Source organism: Tetranychus urticae, chromosome 2 (assembly GCF_039701765.1).
Source record: "Tetranychus urticae isolate SD_2017Ah chromosome 2, NJAU_TeUrti_SD_1.0, whole genome shotgun sequence".
NCBI lineage: Eukaryota > Metazoa > Arthropoda > Arachnida > Trombidiformes > Tetranychidae > Tetranychus > Tetranychus urticae.
Window position 1 is genome coordinate 13017517 of NC_142959.1, and position 20407 is coordinate 13037923.

Genomic DNA, 20407 nt, shown 5'->3' on the forward strand with positions numbered 1-20407 from the left:
CAAAGCACTCACCAATTTGCGTTGGTTGTGGAAATCATGTAGCAGATTTCATTGGACTCAACAACTATCTCTGTTTAATTTGTATACATGAAAATCCAAAAATACCTGCATTCATGACAATATCGAGTTACGTAAATGATAAACTTCAATTGTTGATGCAAAATGAACTATCAAAGAATCATAGCATCGAAGAGTCAAGTCTTTTTCCAGGTTATTTGCAAATCAAAAACGCAGTCGATAGTAAATATGTTGCGATTGATGCATTATTTGAGAAATTGGATTTCTGGATAGCGAAGATAAAGAGCGGATCGACAAATCGAACAATTTCCAATGCTGTGGATTTGGATACCGTTTTGACGAAATTGAGGTCTTTTCATTTATAAATATTTAATCAAATTGATCATACGAATAACAAATTAATCACATTAGATAAAGTTTATTCATTAAATACATTTTTTCAATTCCGCCAAATCTTAGCGCGGTATTTTATACAACTCTTTGTTTATTAAGAAAATAAAAGCTATCTCATTGTTCAAAGCTATTACAACCAAATAAGACATCAATTTACTTTAAATAATTGAATATTTTTTGCATTTAATACTGCAAACTAGTAAAATTAATAAGCTGTAATGTGAATGTTTTATCAAGTGTTTATTGATACTTTTTGTTTACAAACTCTTGCAATTTTCCCAGGTAAGTTGTATAGAAAAACGGTTTGCATTGTATATTGAATTTATATTGTTTCTGTCCGCAATTATAAGCATCATTGGGATAGAAAGAAATGTAATCATTGAGTTAAATTGAATACAATAGATTAGTAACTCGTATAACAATTTGCGGATGAATAATGAAAGATGTTAGTTTTATAATGACACTTTTAAAGTGAATTAACTCGTCCAAGAAATAAGATAGCATCAGTCTTAAGATCTCGTATTAAAAAGATGAATGGTCGATCAATTATTATTCTTGGAGATCGTTTTCGTGTACCAATCTCAGCTACAGTAGCACCAGCAGCAAGAGTACCTTCTTCTGTGACTTGGAGGACAGTTTTATGTTTAGCTTCCTTCACAAATAACTCTTTTGAGTTTCCCATTTTTGAGAGATCAGCTTTTTTAGGTGAAAATGCAGCTTTCATTCCAAGATATTCTAATGGTTTCAGTAAATCATATGAACCAGATAAACTAAATCTTGGTAATCCGAGTTCAACAGTATTTTCTTGCAATTGACTTATTAATTCGTACATAAGTTGTGATCCAAGTGCAGCTTCCAATGGTTTTAAATCAGTTCCATTTGTTGGTGTAATAACCAAGAAACTAATGGACCCACCAGAGTATAATTTTTCAACAACACAAGCTTGAACATTAACATAATCACAATGATAATTGATTGATGATATTGATCTCATCATAGGAATGATAGATTTTGTTTGATCAAAATTTCGGAAAACAGCTTGTTCATTTGTTAATGCTTGATTAAATGGAGCTGACCAGACACCTTTGAAGTAGATAACATTTATCAGAAGTAAACGAGTTAACGGGTCCAACGAATCTAAAAGATTTGGAATTAATCCTTGTGTCCACCATGATACTAATTCATTTGCCCATTTCACTACATATGTTGGTTCAGTAGAGAACCCAACCTTTTCCAGATATGCATTGTAATAAGTACGGACTTTGTCAACATATGAAGTTGATACATTATAATCTTTGTCAATGAAAATGGCATTTAGAAGTTTAAGGCTGTTCTTTTTACCCACATCGTTAAGCAAAGAATGGAGTACATCTCGAAAAGCAGTTTGTATTTGAGCTTCAGTCATTGTTCGTAATTGTAAAAGAGAAATCATTTCATCTTCGGTTGAAGCAGATGAACCAGCATAAACGGTAACCAATGTCGAGAATAGACTTAATGGAGAAATGAGAATATTTTCATTGCCATGGAATTTGTTTAAGGCTTTAAATAGCTTGAATCCAAATTGGTTGTTCGAGGCTACTATGTTTGACACATTTTGAGATAGTTCATCGGATAATTTCGGGAATTTCGGTGGCGATTTTGGCCCTTCTTCAAGTGGTGGCGTTGCTTGAGTTGATGGTGATGGTTCTTGAGGATGTTGGCCATCCAGTGCATCATTTATATCGTTCGTTTGAATACTTGTGGAGTGAGTGTTTAATGTCGCGATAGTTACTGGAGTACTTGGAGATGGCAGTCTGTTTTCGCTTGTTGAATCTGCCAATTGATTCGAGAATGTTTGATTTGCGTTTGATCCAATCCCAGAACGGTTTGTATTTCCACAATTAACAGTATATAAACACAAAGATAAAATCACAACTGACATCAATTTACTGGACCAAATCATGGTGATTTTTTAAGATAGTTAGTTTTTGCCGCAAGTTAATCAGAATGTATATCTATAATACTAAAGATAAATGAATAAATGATGATTGCAGTTATTTGTTCTTAACTCAAGACTGATGAGCTCTTTACTGACCATTCACCCATAACTCGTCTGGTAAAGCTGAATGAAGCACTGTTGGTCTCTAGAAGCAAAATATAAAAATGGAAAAGAAAATAATTTTGTTAGAATTTTGATTATCAGTTGTTGAATATCAAATTTTGTCGTAATCTACATTATTCAACAGTGTTTTGGTGTACAATACATGATAGTTTAAAATGTGTTCAGTTTCTTACAATATCTTAGCAGTTTCTTGGTTTGTTTTTTGATTTTGAGAGATATGAAAATCCGTAGGATGATGGTGAAGGCGATTTTGGTAATGATGAATTAAGAAAGAGAGACAAATCAGAGTTTGCAGATAACTTTAATCCTTCAGCTATATTTGAGGCATTTTCAGAGCTTCCACAGCTTCAAGTACTTATTTTTGTCACTGATTAAGGGTTTGAACAGAATATTTTAAACTATGAAATGACTAACCATGAATTATAACTCATGAAGGAAATAAAAAAGGAGAAGGAGGAAGATTATATAGTAATGATGATAATGATGATGAAGATGATGACTGTTAGGTTATTGACGGTGCTTGTTACTTGCTATCACAATGATATGGGACCAAAGAGACACACAAAAAGGGAAAAATATGGCGTTAGGATGAAAATTTTGTGTGATTTTAAAGGATGTAAACAAATTAACAGCAGAGTATCGATGGTATATTGAACATTGAACATCCTTTTGTTTTCCACAATAACTTATGTCTCATCCTTTTGTCAAGGTTTTTCCGTTGCCAAAATGAAAGCCCAAATATCCGGTTATTTTTAATCTGTAGTCACCAAAAAGACCAAAAATGGTTAGAAAAATGAAAATGAGAAGCAATTCGGAGGAAGTTGATAAAGTACAAGAGGAAAATAGATTGAAACGAATGAGAAAATACAATCTCTTTAAGAAGAGGCATTGTTTTTGACATTGTTTTGTTTTCAAGATTCAATTTATCAATATATTTATTGCTTTTTACTTACTATCATGGATATTTGTATTATTGTTTCAACCAAGACTAGAAATTATGAGTCAAAAATGTTTGCCAATTCCAACACTTGACTCTTTAACCAGCGCTCCGGACCAGCTTTGCTTGAATATCCATTTTTACCAAATCTTAGACGCATAATCTTTTCTTATACATCAATCAAGATAATTGAAAATTGGTTGAGAAATGGACTGTGATTCAACTGATTATATTTTAAGCATTAAACAGCTATTAGCGAAGATAGTTATAACTCCAGTACTAACAAGTAGTAGTTGTAAGTAGCCAAAAACTCGAACACCTTTAACCCCCTAACTGATGTTTAATATCAGCTGCAATAATTATGATCCAATGGTGGTGAAGTGTTGTTTGTAGCTTGAAAATTCCGAATGTAATTTGATTCCCATTTTTACAGCAGCTTAACATCCATTAGTGATTGATATAAGTAATACTAATTTGCTTTGCTTTTAACAGCTCCATGACCATAAACATAAACACAAAGAGAGGGAAGATGTAAGTTAATGATTTTCATTTTCTCTCGTCATGAGTTTTCTTTCTTAATAGACAACCATGTAAATTATTCAATGAGACATAATTTCATCAAAAATGCCTTTTTTCACACTTGTCTGTATCTCAACTGACAGCATCAAGCACCATTGGAGCTAATGCAAAATATGGAATAACGAATACAACAAGTTAGTATCGGTGGAATCATGAATAATTTTATTCATGTTGTTTCAAGTGGAGTTACTGATAACTGATAAAAATATAAAACAAGAAACTTGTAACTAGAAAACAAAGAAAACATTTTAAACAAAACAATTGGCAATAAAGAATGAATAAATGGCTCGCATTACAGATGATTGCATTTGAACAGAGTCATTAGCTAAAAGCGCGGTATTTAATACAACTCTTTGTTTATTAAGAAAATAAGAGCTATCTCATTGTTCAAAGCTATTACAACCAAAAAAGACAATCAATTTACTTTAAATAATTGAATATTTTTTGCATTGAATACTGCAAACTAGTAAAATTAATAAGCTGTAATGTGAATGTTTTATCAAGTGTTTATTGATACTTTTTGTTTACAAACTCTTGCAATTTTCCCAGGTAAATTGTATAGAAAAACGATTTGCATTGTATATTGAATTTATATTGTTTCTGTCCGAAATTATAAGCATCATTGGGATAGAAAGAAACGTAATCATTGAGTTAAATTGAAATACAATAGATTAGTTACTCGTATAACAATTTAAATTGATATTGCATGAATATTTATGATATTCAATTTGCTTTTTTGCTAAAAAATATATTTCATATTTTCGTAACATTAGGATGTATAATGAAAGATGTTAGTTATATAATGACACTTTTAAAGTGAATTAACTCGTCCAAGGAATAAAATAGCATCAGTCTTAAGATCTCGTATTAAAAAGATGAATGGTCGATCAATTATTATTCTTGGAGATCGTTTTCGTGTACCAATCTCAGCTACAGTAGCACCAGCAGCAAGAGTACCTTCTTCTGTGACTTGGAGGACAGTTTTATGTTTAGCTTCCTTCACAAATAGCTCTTTTGAGTTTCCCATTTTTGAGAGATCAGCTTTTTTAGGTGAAAATGCAGCTTTCATTCCAAGATACTCTAATGGTTTCAGTAAATCATATGAACCAGATAAACTAAATCTTGGTAATCCGAGTTCAACAGTATTTTCTTGCAATTGACTTATTAATTCGTACATAAGTTGTGATCCAAGTGCGGCTTCCAATGGTTTTAAATCAGTTCCATTTGTTGGTGTAATAACCAAAAAACTAATGGACCCACCAGAGTATAATTTTTCAACAACACAAGCTTGAACATTAACATAATCACAATGATAATTGATTGATGATATTGATCTCATCATAGGAATGATAGATTTTGTTTGATCAAAATTTCGGAAAACAGCTTGTTCATTTGTTAATGCTTGATTAAATGGAGCTGACCAGACACCTTTGAAGTAGATAACATTTATCAGAAGTAAACGAGTTAACGGGTCCAACGAATCTAAAAGATTTGGAATTAATCCTTGTGTCCACCATGATACTAATTCATTTGCCCATTTCACTACATATGTTGGTTCAGTAGAGAATCCAACCTTTTCCAGATATGCATTGTAATAAGTACGGACTTTGTCAACATATGAAGTCGATACATTATAATCTTTGTCAATGAAAATGGCATTTAGCAGTTTAAGGCTGTTCTTTTTACCCACATCGTTAAGCAAAGAATGGAGTACATCTCGAAAAGCAGTTTGTATTTGAGCTTCAGTCATTGTTCGTAGTTGTAAAAGAGAAATCATTTCATCTTCGGTTGAAGCAGATGAACCAGCATAAACGGTAACCAAAGTCGAGAATAAACTTAATGGAGAAATGAGAATATTTTCATTTCCATGGAATTTGTTTAATGCTTTAAATAGCTTGAATCCAAATTGGTTGTTGGAGGCTACAATGTTTAACATATCCTTCGATAACGAATCAGATGTTCCTGGAAATTTTGGTGGAGAAGGTTGTTTCGATGTTTCTGAATTCCATGATGAGGGTGAATTAGTAGTGGTTGATGGTTCTTGTGATGAAAGATGACACGTAGGGCTTGTAGGAATTGGATCAATATTATCAGCACTTATGCTTCTATGTCTAGAGTTTATCAGCCTTCCATTTATTGGATTGAATGAATAAGTCAATTTATCTTCATAAATTTGATAAGTTGAACGTCCAGATAGTGGGTCATTTGATTTTCTGACTCCAAATCGATTTGTGAATCCACAATTAACAATATATAAACACATAGAAAAAAACACGACTGACTTCAAAGTCAATCCACTGGGCCGAATCATTTTGAATGTTATTTCTTGCACAGATGAAAATAAACTAATATTTTAAAATAAAAATTTGCGTTTATTTGTTAACAGCTCAGGACAGCTAAACTCATTGCTGATCAATCGTCCATAACTTTATTTGATAAGACATAACTCGTTTGGGTAAAGCTGGTTGAGACACTGGTTAATTTAAGTTGGATGGCTTTGTATGTAAACTCTGTAAAAGAAAAAGAAAAAAGTTGAAATGTTGTTCATCAGTTGTAAAATATCAATGTTCATCATCTATTTTAGATAATCCAATGACAGCAATACACGAGTGTTTCACTATATGAAGGTTAAATTGAAATCTCTTGCTGATCAGGAAACACTATATTGGAGGTTTAAAAACAATGAGAAAGTTTTATTGAATATCCTCAAATCAATCAATTTTGATTGAAATATTTAATGATGTATTGTTATTTTATCTCTGTTTGAATTGAATTTCTTACCAAATATTTTTCGTCTCTTGAATTTAACATGAAAATCCGTAGGTTGATAGTGATGATGATATTGCTATAAAGCAAGAAAATAGATTCGGTACTTTTTCCTGTAGTCGGGGTAAACTCATTTATATTTGAGGCATTTTCAGAGCTTCCAGGGCTTTAAGTACGGATATTTTGTCACTGATTAGGGGTTTGATGTGATGAACAAGGTATGATGATACTACATGAAGTGACTAACCATGAATTATAACTTATAAAGGGAATAGAAAAAGAGAAGGAGGAAGATTAAATGGTGATGATAATGATGATGAAGATGATGATTGTTAGGTTATTGATGGTGGTTGTTACTTGTTATTACGATGGTATAAGACATAAGGCATAACCAGAATCATCCAAGAAGAGGTTGCAGTTGTCATTGCGGTTGGTTGGGTTAGTCCAGTTTTTCTTCATGATAGGATTGGGTTTCTTGTCAATTTCAATCACCAAATGAAATATATTGGCATAGAAATTAGTAGCTTATTTATAGTTTGATGCAACTTAGGTGTTAAGATGGACTCTATAAATAATAAATAATAATGTTGATTTCACCTTCACAGTTTACAGTAAACGAACAGACCAGTTACTGGACTTACTGAGATGGGTACTTTGCACAAAGATAAATGCGTCAGATCAATCTTTGTTCAATTCAATGATTGTTGGTTGTAATAATTGTAATAAGTTGAACGTGATTCGGAAACTTTTGTCTAGTTTTATATTCTTGAGCGATAAAAAAGGATTGAGCTGTAAGTATTGGTTACACAAAATACCGATACTATTGATATTAATTTGGAAGGAGTCAGTCGATATATCTGATGCTTCTGGCAACTTGCCCATGGCAAGGGTTTAATTATTAAGCGATGTTAGACAAGAATATGTAATTAATTGATTTCTTCGCTTTATTTTTTTCTATTTTTTATTTTAAATGTTTTCTTCACAGCGAGTAAGTTTTATAGTCCTTTTACATCAGTTTGGGTAATTTTCATTGAGATATTCACAGAAATCAGTCAAAATTAAGTAAGAGTTTCCTAAGAAAATGTGGGAATGCATTCAGCTGATGAAATAACGGTTTAAAACAGGGATTAAAAAATAAAATATTGCACTTTGATTAAGTTATTTGTTATTTTGGGTTTTATGAATGAGATTTGATGAAAGGCACGATATTTCAGTTTATTAACAATTTAAATATCTTTTCGCACAAGTCAATCACTCTTGATTATTACACTAGATGGCTCTTTACTTTGAGATGGCGAGTTCAGGTTTGAATTTAAAAATGTTTGATCTTTCACTAAAAGTTTATAACAAAAAGCTCATTTAAAAACAAATTGAAATTTATCATTGAATTATTGATATTAGCAACCGGTGAATGGATAAAACAAATCAAATATTTTAGTTGAAAAGTGATTAGTAATTATTTCCGTTTCTTTTGACTAGCAAGTGCGTAAAATCATCTGAAATTAGTCAGACTTTACAGTTGGACATGAATTGGCAGTTAATTCTTCATCATCTTTCATTTCCCGATTGTAACTTTGTAAAATACAAGTTGTTCATTAACTATTGTATTTTGATTCACCCAACAATAATGAATAGATTACTTCAATGTGAACCAATTTGAGACTCCAAACTGTTGCCATGGATAAGATTGCCTGACTTAATACGTTATTGCTTGACGTGATTTTTTATACGCCGGTTTATGTAATGAATGAATATCGTTCAGAAAAGTAAATCAATACTGCTTATTTGAATAATATCCACAATACAGCTTAGAAAATTAAGATTTTTATTATCTTTGAATCAAAGTAATAGTCAAAGATTACGAAAGGTATTACAATGGTCATAAAAAAGACAAAATTAGCTTTACTATTCAACGGTTTGTGATATCGGAACTTAATAAGGTTGCTTGTATAGGATGTCTTTTGATCAGAATTAACATTCAGTTCTTATCTTCCTAAATTAACAGAGAAATTAAATAGATCATTTGAATTTCTACCAGTCTGTGGACGACCACCTGATCTTGATTGACTAAAGCTTGAGCTACCAGGACCACCAGAACTAAAGCTACTTATACTTTGATAATTACCTGAATGTAAGCCTGATTGGCTTCTGCTTGCTCCAGTTGCACCGTTGCTTGAGCCTGACCCTAGCCTGCTGTTTGGACTCGAGGAGTAACTTGAAACCATATGAGAGCCGTAACCCGAAGAGCTACTACTACTATAGCTGCTGCTACTCGAGCTTGATCCATGACTAGCACTGGTTCTTGGTCTTGAGCCAGCTGCTGATCCACTGACAGCTCTACTTTGTGCACTCGAACCACGATTATTACCAGAGGATGTTCTAGCTGAATTATTGTTTGTGTTACGATTGACGTTAGAGCTTGATGCATTGGTGATCTTTGAAGAGTCCCTTGAACCGTTACTTGAGCTACCATAATCATTTTGTGACCCTGAATGTGATCCTTTTGAATTACTTGATCTTGTTTCTGATACACCATTTAAATTACCACTTGATGAACTTGAGTCTGTTCCAAATCCGTCATCATATTCACCTGATGAACTCGAACCTGACTTATCTGAGCGACTCGAACTACTATAGCTTGTTCCAGATCTATTGTTAGTGGAGCCTAATTTTTTGTTTGATCTAGTTTTTCCTGCACTACCGACAGATTCACTTCGTGAACCAGCTGTGCCACTCTCATTGCTATCAAAGTTTTCTCCTGATCCTGATCCATAACCAGCTCTTTCATTTGAACTGGAACCAACACCAGTGGTTTCTATTTCACTATCTGAAGCACCGATTGAGTCCGAATCTGAACTTTTTCCTGTCTCTTGTTTTCTTCTCGAGCTTGAACGAGATTCCTCACTAAATCTTCTATTCGAGCTGCTTCCAGACCTTAAGTTTGAACCTGATCCATTACTTGATTGGTTTCTTATCCGTAAATTTTCTTCTGATTCATCATCGTCTTCCAATCCAGTGTTTGAATCAATTTCTTCAGTCTCTGCTTCATTATTTGTGATAGCTTTTGAATGTGAATTTGATCCAGAACTTGATTCAGTTCTATCCTCTTCTACTTTACTTCCCGAATTACCTCTATTGAGACTTGTTAAACCATTTCCAATTTTGAGTCCTGTAGTAATACCAAGGGCTCGACCTAAACCAATTCCTGCTCCGATATTGATTCCATTTGATACTGCACCACTTTCACCACTATTTGATGTTGAATCACTGGCTCTACCGCCTCCTAAAAATGCTTTAGCGAACAAACTGTTACCAAAATTTTGTGACAAGGCTGTAGCGTGAGCTACCAGGGAAATTAGAAGTAACTGTTTGAACATAATGAATAAGGGATGAAATTGTCACAATAGCATCATTAAATAGTAACTTTGAATATTAGAGACAAATTACCACAAATGTATTGAATGTGTGAAATTTATATAAATTCTTGGAGACATCTGTTTACATGAAAACGCTTAGCTATCATTTGTACTTTAGCCTTAAGAGATCCATTTTGAATCAATTTTAGTTTGCAAGTTGAATCATGTATTTATTCACATTTTGTTAAGTAAAGATCACTTGATCAAGCATATTTATTAAGTTGTTGCTTGTATCAACGAATGACAGATAGCTTGTTAAAATATTCAAATAAATTCCAAGATCTCAAAAACTCAAAGCTGCTGAAAACAAAAGACGCAATAAGATACTGTATTTGATGGCTTTACTTTTTAAAATAATGGTTGATCATTGTAATTTAAAACCATAAAAACCCCCAAATTAACATCATTCTAAACGCAATAACATCAATTAACGCAGTAACGTATCACCAGATAATAGATAATAGTAATAATTGATTGGCTGATTATTAAGATTAGACAAAGATTATTTTGTGCTTGATTAACTGTAGTCAATTTAAATCATCATAATGGTCCTCGAACTGTACCAATTACCCATGTCTGCTCCTTGGTCATCAGTCGATTTTTTCTTATTATCGCTATCATCTATGAAACAGTTACTATTTTGATCCATCATTATTCATTTGAACTTCCCAAATATGGTTTTTCATTAAAAGTGTTAATTATTTTCACCCTAGCATCAATCGCTCAATGTGGCTATGTTTTTTTCATGCAATTCATTATTGAATGCTGCATCTACTCACAATCGAGTTTAGTGCCTATGAAAAATTTACTTGATTCTTTAATACATAAGAGGATCCAGTCATCAAACCATATGAATCAAATTGCTAAACCAATGCGCTTATACAATTCCGTCTTATTACAATTATTACAATTGTATTACAATAGAACAGTTGAATCTATTCGTCTCATGGACAAGTTTTTAACTTTTGCCATTTTCGTCTTTTATTTTTACTTTACTGGTCATTGTATTCTTATTGTTGGTGAAATTTCGGGTGCTGATAGCTCAATCTATTTCACATTATGGTTGATCTTTAATTTGTTTTGTGAAATGTCTTACATTGTTTTAATAACTTATCATTTAGTTAGTGTAAATCAAAATTCAGCTCGTATTTTTGATAAAGTTTATCAAATTTCATTCTCCCTTAGCTCATCTCATTCAATTCAGACTATGAATGAGGTAAGCCTCAACTAAGCCTCAGTTGATTGAACTTGCTCTAATATATACTTATTTTTCTGTAGATAAATTTACTTTTATTGCGAATCAATCGGAATGATGTTGGATTCACATTTGCTGGTCTTTGCATGGTTTCACCCAGTTTTATATCTTCACTAATTACTATTTCATTGACTCTAGGCTTAGCTTTGCCAAGTTTTCTTAATGATAAATAATCAAACGGCATTCGCTTGTATAATCACGTTCTCAGTGGAATAAACTGATCAAGCTACAATTTTTTCTTCAATATTTGGAATTGTTTCAAATTGAAGTTTCAAATTTTGGTTAACTTGAATTAACATGTAAAGATGGTTGTGAGTCGAATTGAATCAATACAAGAAAAGAAAAGATTCTATTGCAATCAATCATTGCGAAGTTAACAGCAAATCGATTCCATCTTTAGATGATTACGATATTTCAATCATTTGTTATCCAACATTTCAAATGGACGATTTGAACCAAGTTACACCTTCATCACTTTCATCACCTCCAGCTCTTCGTAAGCGTATCCGTTTACTTATTCATCTCTTAATAACAACTTTAAGTGCTGTACAAATTTATTCAATTACGATTGATTATTTGTACGGGGAAATCACAAACAAAGTGAACTTAAGGTTTCCAGATAAATTCATTTTACCCGAAGTGTCTTTGTGTTTTCCATTCCTGGATCTTATCAATTTGACCAAAGCTGATCAGCAATTTGGAAACTTCAGTTCTATTCTGAAAAATAGGCCATTCTTCGAAGATTATTCAAGTCATAATGATGTTTACACAGAAATTTATTCCCTTCTAGGCAATTTAACAGCCAAAGAACTGAACGGACTGTTAAAGGATATTAAACATGCAGTTCCTGTGGTTAAATTGGCACCCACTCGCCGTCCTAATGATATAAGTATAGGCTCTCAACTGGTAAATGCTGATTCTTCTTGTGAAATAACTCATTTCATTCGCCAACCATCATTATGTTTGACAATAAGATGTTTGAATGAAACAAAGCAGCCGCTTGAATATAAACGGGAACATATTTTTCAGCGACCTTACAATGGAGTAATGTTAAAGATCCAATTGAATCCGAATGTATCCATTATGGCGTCAACAGTTAACGTACTTTTCACTTCGCATAGTCATTTAGCTCAGGGTAAGAAACAGTCAGCATTTCGGATCGGTTTCAGTGAAAGTCCAGCAACTCATATAATCACTTACTCCAAAATAATCAACTTACTAATCCAAGAAGATTATGAAATATCATGTTTTAACTATTCGTTGATTGGTTATTTGTCAAGAGATGATTATTTAGAGGCATGTTTAAACAATGCCTCTTCACAAGCCACTGGGGCAGTTTTTTACGGGACTGTACAGAATTTTAATGATACAAGTGATCACATGAGTGATTTTAACCAATTTTATCACGAATATTTAAATCCGAATGAAACTGAAAGAGAAAAAAAGAGACAATTTTACAAATTTTGCCGTGAATATTGTGCTAGGCAAGCAGATAAACCTGATTGCCATCAAGAAATACTTTACCCAGTTGCTTTCCGCAAGATCCTTCGATCAGATGGCATCTATGAGATTTTAGTTAGAGCTCCGACAAGTCCATTTGAAATCAATCGATATTTCCCTGAATACACTTTACTCGATTTGTTGATTTACTTTGCTAGTAGTTTAAATTTCTGGTTTGGGTTATCTTTAGTTTCACTTTCAGAAAGGTTTTTAAATTTTTACTGTAATCTATTTAAGCGCAAAAAGGAGTCAAAAAGTCAGAAAAATAATTTGCCGATTAAATTGTCTAAACCTAAGGTAGCCAGTTCAAAACCAATGGAAATTTTTGTTGTCCAAACCAGGAGACCGAGAGTGACCAAAATCAAAGATATTTCTAATGATCTACCAACTGTTTATTATTAAACTAGCTTGAGCGAACGGACACAAATCAAACGTCATCTACACCTTTGAAAAGATTAACAGACACTGAAATTTGAATTTGCTTAAGTTTAACCAGTAACTGTGGTTACTTGTTTTGTCCACCAAATTTGAAAAATAACATGTTTCATGTTTTTGCATTTCCATCGCTTGGATTATCAAAACTTGACTATTTAATGATAAACACTAATGCAAAATGAAATATATTCTTAAAATAATTATGCTTTATCGAAGGTATTCAAACAAAATTACTTGGATTTATTTTCGATTTTTAATTTACACCAGATGTTTAACTATTCAACTTGCTGATTAAATTGACACAGTAAATCGAAATACGACTTATTTGTTGATTTGTTTTAGTTCGAGATCATCAGTACATCAACTTGTTTATTAGTTAATATGAAATAATGTCCATGATACAAAAAGAACCCAAAATAATTTAGGTCCGTTGAAGATGGTTGAAAGTCATGTCTGATCAGCTGGCAGCTTCTCACATGTTTGTGTTTTCAACATGAATTTGTTGGTGAGGCGATTTGAAAGAAAGTTTATCTACAAATTATTGTCCTGTAATTCTAATTATTTGTCATGTCTTTCAAAATTAAATTGTTCAACAACAAACGACCCAAACTTAAATGGATTCCAGTTGAGTTTATACAACCATTATACCCGAGATAAAGAACCAGTTGAAGTTGATGGTTCGCCGGTTACTTTTGCTTCCAACTCTAAACAATCGTCTAATAAATCTCTTGTTGGAACTGCGTATGTTTGTGGCCCAACTGTTTATGATTATTGTCACATTGGTCATGCCATGGCATACACTCGATTTGATATATTCAGGCGATTCCTTGGTGTTTATTCCAATATTGATCTAGGTATTAGATATTTCCAAATACTTACTCTTCCTTTCCCATTGATAACACGATTACTGATTCAATAATTTCGTTTCTATTTAGTCACTGCCATGGGAATCACTGATATAGATGAAAAAATACTGACCAGATCAAGTGAGGAAGGATTATCTTATAAAGCTATTGGTGATAAATATTTTGCTGCTTTTCTGGAAGACTTGAAAGCTTTAAATATTATTCCTGTAGATATTTTTGTCCGTATAACCGATCACATTGATGAAATAATTGACTACATTGCTCGACTCGAGTCAAAGGGATGTGCTTATATCAACACTGAAACTGGTGACATCAATTTCGACACATCAGCTGTCAAAGATTTTGACGTTAAAGCTGACCTCATAACTACAAAATCAAAAGGGAAAAAGTCACCAAAAGACTTTGCTCTCTGGCGATCGGCTTCAAATGAACCAAAATGGATTTATCAAAGTCCTTTAAATGGTCAAAATTTTCCTGGAAGACCTGGTAAGATTGATTAAATATTGGATCTAGAAATGATCGTGTTATTCATCATTCATGTATCATTTTATTCACAGGTTGGCACGTTGAATGCAGTGTTATCGCAAGTTGGTTATATGGTTCTTCCTTAGACTTTCATTTTGGCGGAAAAGATCTAATCTATCCTCATCACTTTTGTGAATCTGCTTGCTCAGCGGCTTATTTTGACTTGGTTGATAAACAACCGGCCATCAAATGGGCTTCTCATTGGTTCCATTCCAGTCACATCAGACTATCGAAAGAGGTTTGCCATACAATAAAAATATAATAATGCTAATAATAACTGATTCATGATTTAACTCTTTTTTTCTCTAATACAGAAAATGAGCAAATCACTTGGAAATGTAATATTCATTAAGGACTTTCTTGAAAAGTATAACGCCAACATCTTGAGAATCATGTGTGCCTATTATCATTACCGCTTTGGTTAGTTTAAATATCTCTTAACATTTTGCCAATTCAAATAATTGTTTTCCATTTTATTTTTACAGACTTTGAATACGACAGTTTAATAATCAAGAGATACAACGAGTTAGATAGAATATTCAAACAATTTTCACTTTCAATCAAAGAAAAATTACTTTCACTTGGATTATATAGATTTCAAAATGACAAATTTTTAAATTGTGAGCCTGATGATGGAACCTTGTTTAATTTAATCAAGGAATCCAAACATGAAATATTAGCTGGAGCAGCTGATGATTGGAATCTACACAGAGGATTGGTCTCTATTCTGGATATAATCAAGTATTTCGATAATTTGGATAATCCTACTTTAATTGATTTATATTGTATCAAAAAACATGTTTTTCAATGGATGTGTGCACTTGGCTTAAACTATCCACTTGATGATACTCCAAACAACGTAAAACAGGATTTATTGCTATTACAGCTCATCAATTATCGTAAAAACATCAGAGATCTCTCCCTTAAGAGCTTACAAACTTCCGACTTGACAGTTGACACAGCCAAAGAAAATTTCGCCAAGATTCTTAAAACCAGTGATGAAGTACGTGAAAAAATTGAATCACTTGGTTATGTGATTAAGGATTCGAAATTCAAACCTGATTGATATTTACAAATGTGATTTTAGCTGTCCAATAATTTAAAATGAAATTTAGTTTTGCATTTCAATTAGGTACTTATATCGTTATTTTGTCGTTGTTCCACTTGTTAAATATCCATAGAGGATGATGCATATTCATCCATTTTTATCTACAACAAAATCTTTCTGGCAAAATTCTATTGTTTGTGCGTCATTTTTCGTATCCATTTGCGGACCAGTATCATGCAGAAAACAAGAATACCTTGAACCCGGTGAATTAAACTTGAATCGTGCCTTTTTACAAAACAATTTATCTTTTATCACTCTTGCCTGTATCTGGGTTTTCCTGCTCATCATTTTCGTTTTATTTCGTATTTATTATATTGATGAAAGAAATAAATTGCGCCAAGTGTTTGATGATTGCTCTCCTTCAACTAGTCAATTCAAATATCTTGTTCGCTTACGTGTCGGCTTAAGTTCATCCAATTTCCAGAAAGAAACCACAGCAATTATGATGGACATACTGGATGTGAAGAACCGTTTCATTACTCGAATATCAGTTTCACCATCCTGGCTGAAAAGCGATGTTTACAATAAACAGTTAGACGAGAAACCTCGTCTAGTAACTTTGAAGTTTGTCCTAAATCGATTCACAACAATGCCAGCTATTGGTGGTGTCCGACTTTGCCATGATTCATACTTTCCTGTTGGTGGTTACATATTTATTCATTCAATTGATATCCGCAATTTCCGAGAAAACACAGTTACCGTGATTCCAGTGTTGAAACGCATTTTTGTGTTGCCTCCAGATGCTGAAGAGTTTGATCAAGTATTCAAAGCTCGATCCCCTGGTTCAGCATTTAAAGATTCAGATGTATACATTGGAGGCTATTCACCATTCATCTCCTTTCCTGAATATCTCATTTTCTTCTTCTTTTATGCCAATGTTGGTCTATTCACGGTTATGTTCAAGCCCACATATCTTCGAATAACTGATCTGTATCAAGCAGCTACCAACGGTGCTTTTGGATTCATGACAGCCTTTTCTATTACAATTTGTATTGTTGTCTTCTATCGCTACATTATTAAAACTTGCTACTCACGATATCGAGCTATGGGTCCATGGGCAGTTGTGCGAATCATTTTCTTGACTTCAATTTTTCTCATTGCTATGATTGTTGGTTTTACATCGTCAGTAATACAATCTAGATATTCTAGTCGAGCCTTGAGTTATTGGTCTTTAGCTGCTGTCATATCGGACGTGTTACTCGCTGCTGTCATGATACCTGCAATTGCTGTTAGATTGCTTATAAAAGTTAAATTTTCTCGATCCATGGGGAAATTGAAATCAAAATCGCTAATTAGTAACATGGTCGACGAAAACAAACCACCTGAACAAAGAACTCGAATTGGTGTTTCAACAAATACTCGATCAAAAAGTTTTCGTAAAGAGCTGAAAGCGGATAAAAAGGAAGAAAGTCTCAAAACTGATAATAAAATGGAAGAGAACATTGATGAGGCCGGAATGCAAACGATAATTCGCCAAAAAGCTAGTATTGAAGAAGGTCTGGATTTAGGTGCACGCGAGAAAAATGACAAAAGTGTTCGCAATCGCCTGCTCAATCGCATTCAGAGTGTTCTTAGAGGAACAAGTAAAATAAAAGAAACCGAAGAAGATAAATTTTATGCTATTAACAAGCAGCTCGAAAATAAATCTAATCCACCTCGATAGATTTATTTCAAAACAATTGTTAATGTTTGATTTTCCTCTACTGTCATATTATTTCATCAATCATTCGAATAAGCGAACTGTATATTCTTAATTTAATACTCTTGTCGGGTAAATTGAAACAAAGCTCTGGGATTGAAGAAATTGATGCAGAATGTTTTATTTTCACCTTTTACTTATTCGGTTGAATACTTCTATTGACGTGTAATTATATAAATTCAATATTTTTACAGGTTGTCTAATTATCCTGTGTGAGTTAACGATGTTGCAGAGCAATCCTCTTGAAGATTGATATTGAGCCTATTTCGAGCTAAAAAATCGATTGATGTTAATTATAGACGAAATAGATTTTGATGAATAAAATATTGTTTTTATAGTTAGGATCTGAATTGCACAATCAATAAGGTGATAAAATAAGGGGAATGAAATCTCGTGAATGATATCTGCATTAATTGTTATTAACCTTAAGCTGATTGCCCTATCATTGGCACTTGGAGCTGGCTTCTCTTCCGGGTCTGATTGAATCCTTTTCCATGGACTGTTAACCTATGTGACTAAGCTTTATTCAAATCTCGAGTTGAGTTCTTTAATCATGGAAAACATTCTCTCTAGGCTTTAACGTTTTATGTGATCAAAGGATTGAATAATAATCAGCAAGTACTTCTGGTGACAGGCAGATACGTTGAATTGATGGGCTTTGACTCATTAAATGTAAATATTTAGCCAATGATGGATATGCTTCGGTTAGCTCTTTCTCAGAGTTGAATGATGGATAATTCAGAGTGCGTAGAACTGGAACAATCATCTCCAAAGCTGTCCAAGTCATGTAGTCTGCATAATAAGGCTGTTCATCACCTAGATTAATGAAAATTTTTCTATTAATAAATTTCATTCGCAATGGTAATATGCATGCGACATAGAGTAAGACACCTAATTGACTAGAAAAGGTGTAGCAAGCTGTCAAACATTGGTGAAATAACTATATTTCATGGTTACCTATGAAATTACTCACTTTGAAGATATTTGGTTTTAATTTGAGAAAATTTTTCATCCAATTTAGCTAATGCTTTCTTGATTTCATCGATTTTCTGTTCCACAGTTGCCTCTTTGTTTTTCAAGTTTTTGATAGCAGTCAGAGCAGTGGGAAATAGCTCATCAACAATAAGAGATCCTCGTGCTTTAACATATGGATCTGCCGGATGAATTGTAGGCTGTTTGAGTTCATCAAGATAGTTGACAATTACCAGAGATTCAGTTAATTCTTTGTCGCCTTCTTTCAAAAAAGGAACTTTCCCAGTTGGACAAATCTGTAAATACCAATCAGGTTTGTTCATTAAGTCGATTCCGACGAAATTGTGTCTATTAAGAATGAAATAGATAAAAAATGTATTAGAAGCAGAAATAATACCAGATACTGGGAATACTTGAGCAGCAATCATGAAACAAATTTTAAAAGTTGAAAGCAACAGCTTACGGTATATGTTTTACATCCAAAGTGATGAGACATCTCTGAGTAAACGGACAAAACTTGCTTCCATAAATCGTCAACACAGATTCATCCACAGAAGGATGAACTTTGCTATCTAATTAAAATTGAAATTGAAAAGAAAAATAATTATTCATTGAAACAGAAAAAATAAATAATGAATAAGATAAGCTAGAAAAGAACAAGTTAAATATTGAAAAAACGCATTACCTTTACTGTGATATGATTTCAATATCTCTTGAGCCATCAAGGAAGTGTATTAACGCGTGTAAAAGCACAGAAAAATAGTTTGATTAATTTAAAAATGAATCTAACCACTAAATCAATTTAAGTTATAATCAACCACTTCACAACTTGTCATAGTAACACTTGAAGCGATTCCATTTATAACCTAACATAACGCAAAAATAGCAAACAAAAGAAGGTATAAAAAAAGGTGAAGCAACGCCATCTTCTAGTAGATAAATGATTAATATACGAAGAGTGAAATCCATTGAAACGATCAATAAATGATTATTTATTAATGTGACAAATCAATAAACGAGTGCAATTAAATGTAATAAATGTAAAACAAATGAACTCAAACTGTAATTATTTTTAATAATCACAACTCAGGAATGAACTTTGAAACAAATATTACAAATGAAGGATTGATAAAGATTGACATTTATTGAAATCAAATGATAGCAATAAATAAGCCACAATCAATGTAGAATCATTTAAATATGAGTGATCAATTTAAATTATTAACAAATGCTGATTAATTATCAAAAACAATTGTTAAATTGAAAAATAATTAATGTTTCTGTTCCGATATTGCCTTTAAAAAACTGAAACATGTTTTTTTGCTGGAAAAAAATTGATTTATCCTTTATTGTTAATCAGTCGCTAATGTTAACCAATTTAGCCAAACTAAATTACATTTAACAAGTTGCTGATTACAGTTTAATTGTTAATTAAAGAGAGACACTTAATTTATTACAATAATGGTAATAATGGTGTGAATGTTGATTGGGAAAAGCGACAAAATTGGACAAGATGAAAACCAAAAAAAAGTAGAGCTTCAAAGCGACTCTGAAAGGGGAAAATTAATAGCAAATGTTAATGATTATCTGTGATTACAATTTTAAATCAAATTTAATCCAATTGACATGATTGACCTGACCTGGTCTGACCAGCATATCAGAGAAAGGTTAACTTGATTCTGACTTTGCTTTTTGTTTTATTATTTAGTTGGTTAAGTTGGTTAACTCCATTCAATTTTGTGTAACCAGAAACGAAACAAGAATAAGAAGAAGAAAAAAAATTGAGAATTTCGTTTCAAATCAATCTTCTAATTAATTTAAATTGCATCCTTAATAA

The 20407-nt window shown here is 32.6% G+C and overlaps 4 protein-coding genes across 6 annotated transcripts; 1 reads left to right on the forward strand and 3 right to left on the reverse strand.

The window, feature by feature from the left end:
- Positions 1–632: 632 nt before the first annotated feature.
- Positions 633–4274, reverse strand: LOC107368308 (leukocyte elastase inhibitor). The gene is made up of 4 exons (XM_015936117.3): positions 3466–4274; positions 2686–3269; positions 2486–2534; positions 633–2413 (listed from the first exon to the last, which is right to left on the reverse strand). The coding sequence occupies exon 4, from the start codon at positions 2351–2353 to the stop codon at positions 878–880; it is 1476 nt and encodes a 491-aa protein (XP_015791603.2). The 5' UTR covers positions 2354–2413; positions 2486–2534; positions 2686–3269; positions 3466–4274; the 3' UTR covers positions 633–877.
- A 242-nt stretch (positions 4275–4516) lies between these two features.
- On the reverse strand, positions 4517–8015 carry LOC107368081 (leukocyte elastase inhibitor). Of its 3 annotated transcripts, XM_089267350.1 has the most exons (4): positions 7436–7574; positions 7152–7359; positions 6810–7053; positions 4517–6538 (listed from the first exon to the last, which is right to left on the reverse strand). In XM_089267350.1, the coding sequence occupies exon 4, from the start codon at positions 6337–6339 to the stop codon at positions 4840–4842; it is 1500 nt and encodes a 499-aa protein (XP_089123476.1). In that variant the 5' UTR covers positions 6340–6538; positions 6810–7053; positions 7152–7359; positions 7436–7574; the 3' UTR covers positions 4517–4839. The 3 variants fall into 3 exon arrangements, with proteins under 3 accessions (XP_089123476.1, XP_025017372.1, XP_089123477.1); XM_025161604.2 differs by lacking the exon at positions 7152–7359 and having other exon boundaries at positions 7392–8015; XM_089267351.1 differs by lacking the exon at positions 7152–7359 and having other exon boundaries at positions 7436–7559.
- A 5813-nt stretch (positions 8016–13828) lies between these two features.
- Positions 13829–17703, forward strand: LOC107364103 (uncharacterized). Its single transcript, XM_015931419.3, has 5 exons — positions 13829–14254; positions 14336–14752; positions 14824–15029; positions 15106–15211; positions 15277–17703. Exons 1-5 carry the CDS (start codon positions 13894–13896, stop codon positions 15855–15857), a joined length of 1671 nt encoding a protein of 556 aa, XP_015786905.2. The 5' UTR covers positions 13829–13893; the 3' UTR covers positions 15858–17703.
- A 487-nt stretch (positions 17704–18190) lies between these two features.
- LOC107364114 (probable glutathione transferase omega-2) lies at positions 18191–19292 on the reverse strand. The gene is given in 4 exon segments (NM_001323137.1): positions 18191–18414; positions 18572–18918; positions 19034–19142; positions 19256–19292. Coding segments are annotated over 4 exon segments (717 nt in total).
- Positions 19293–20407: the final 1115 nt, after the last annotated feature.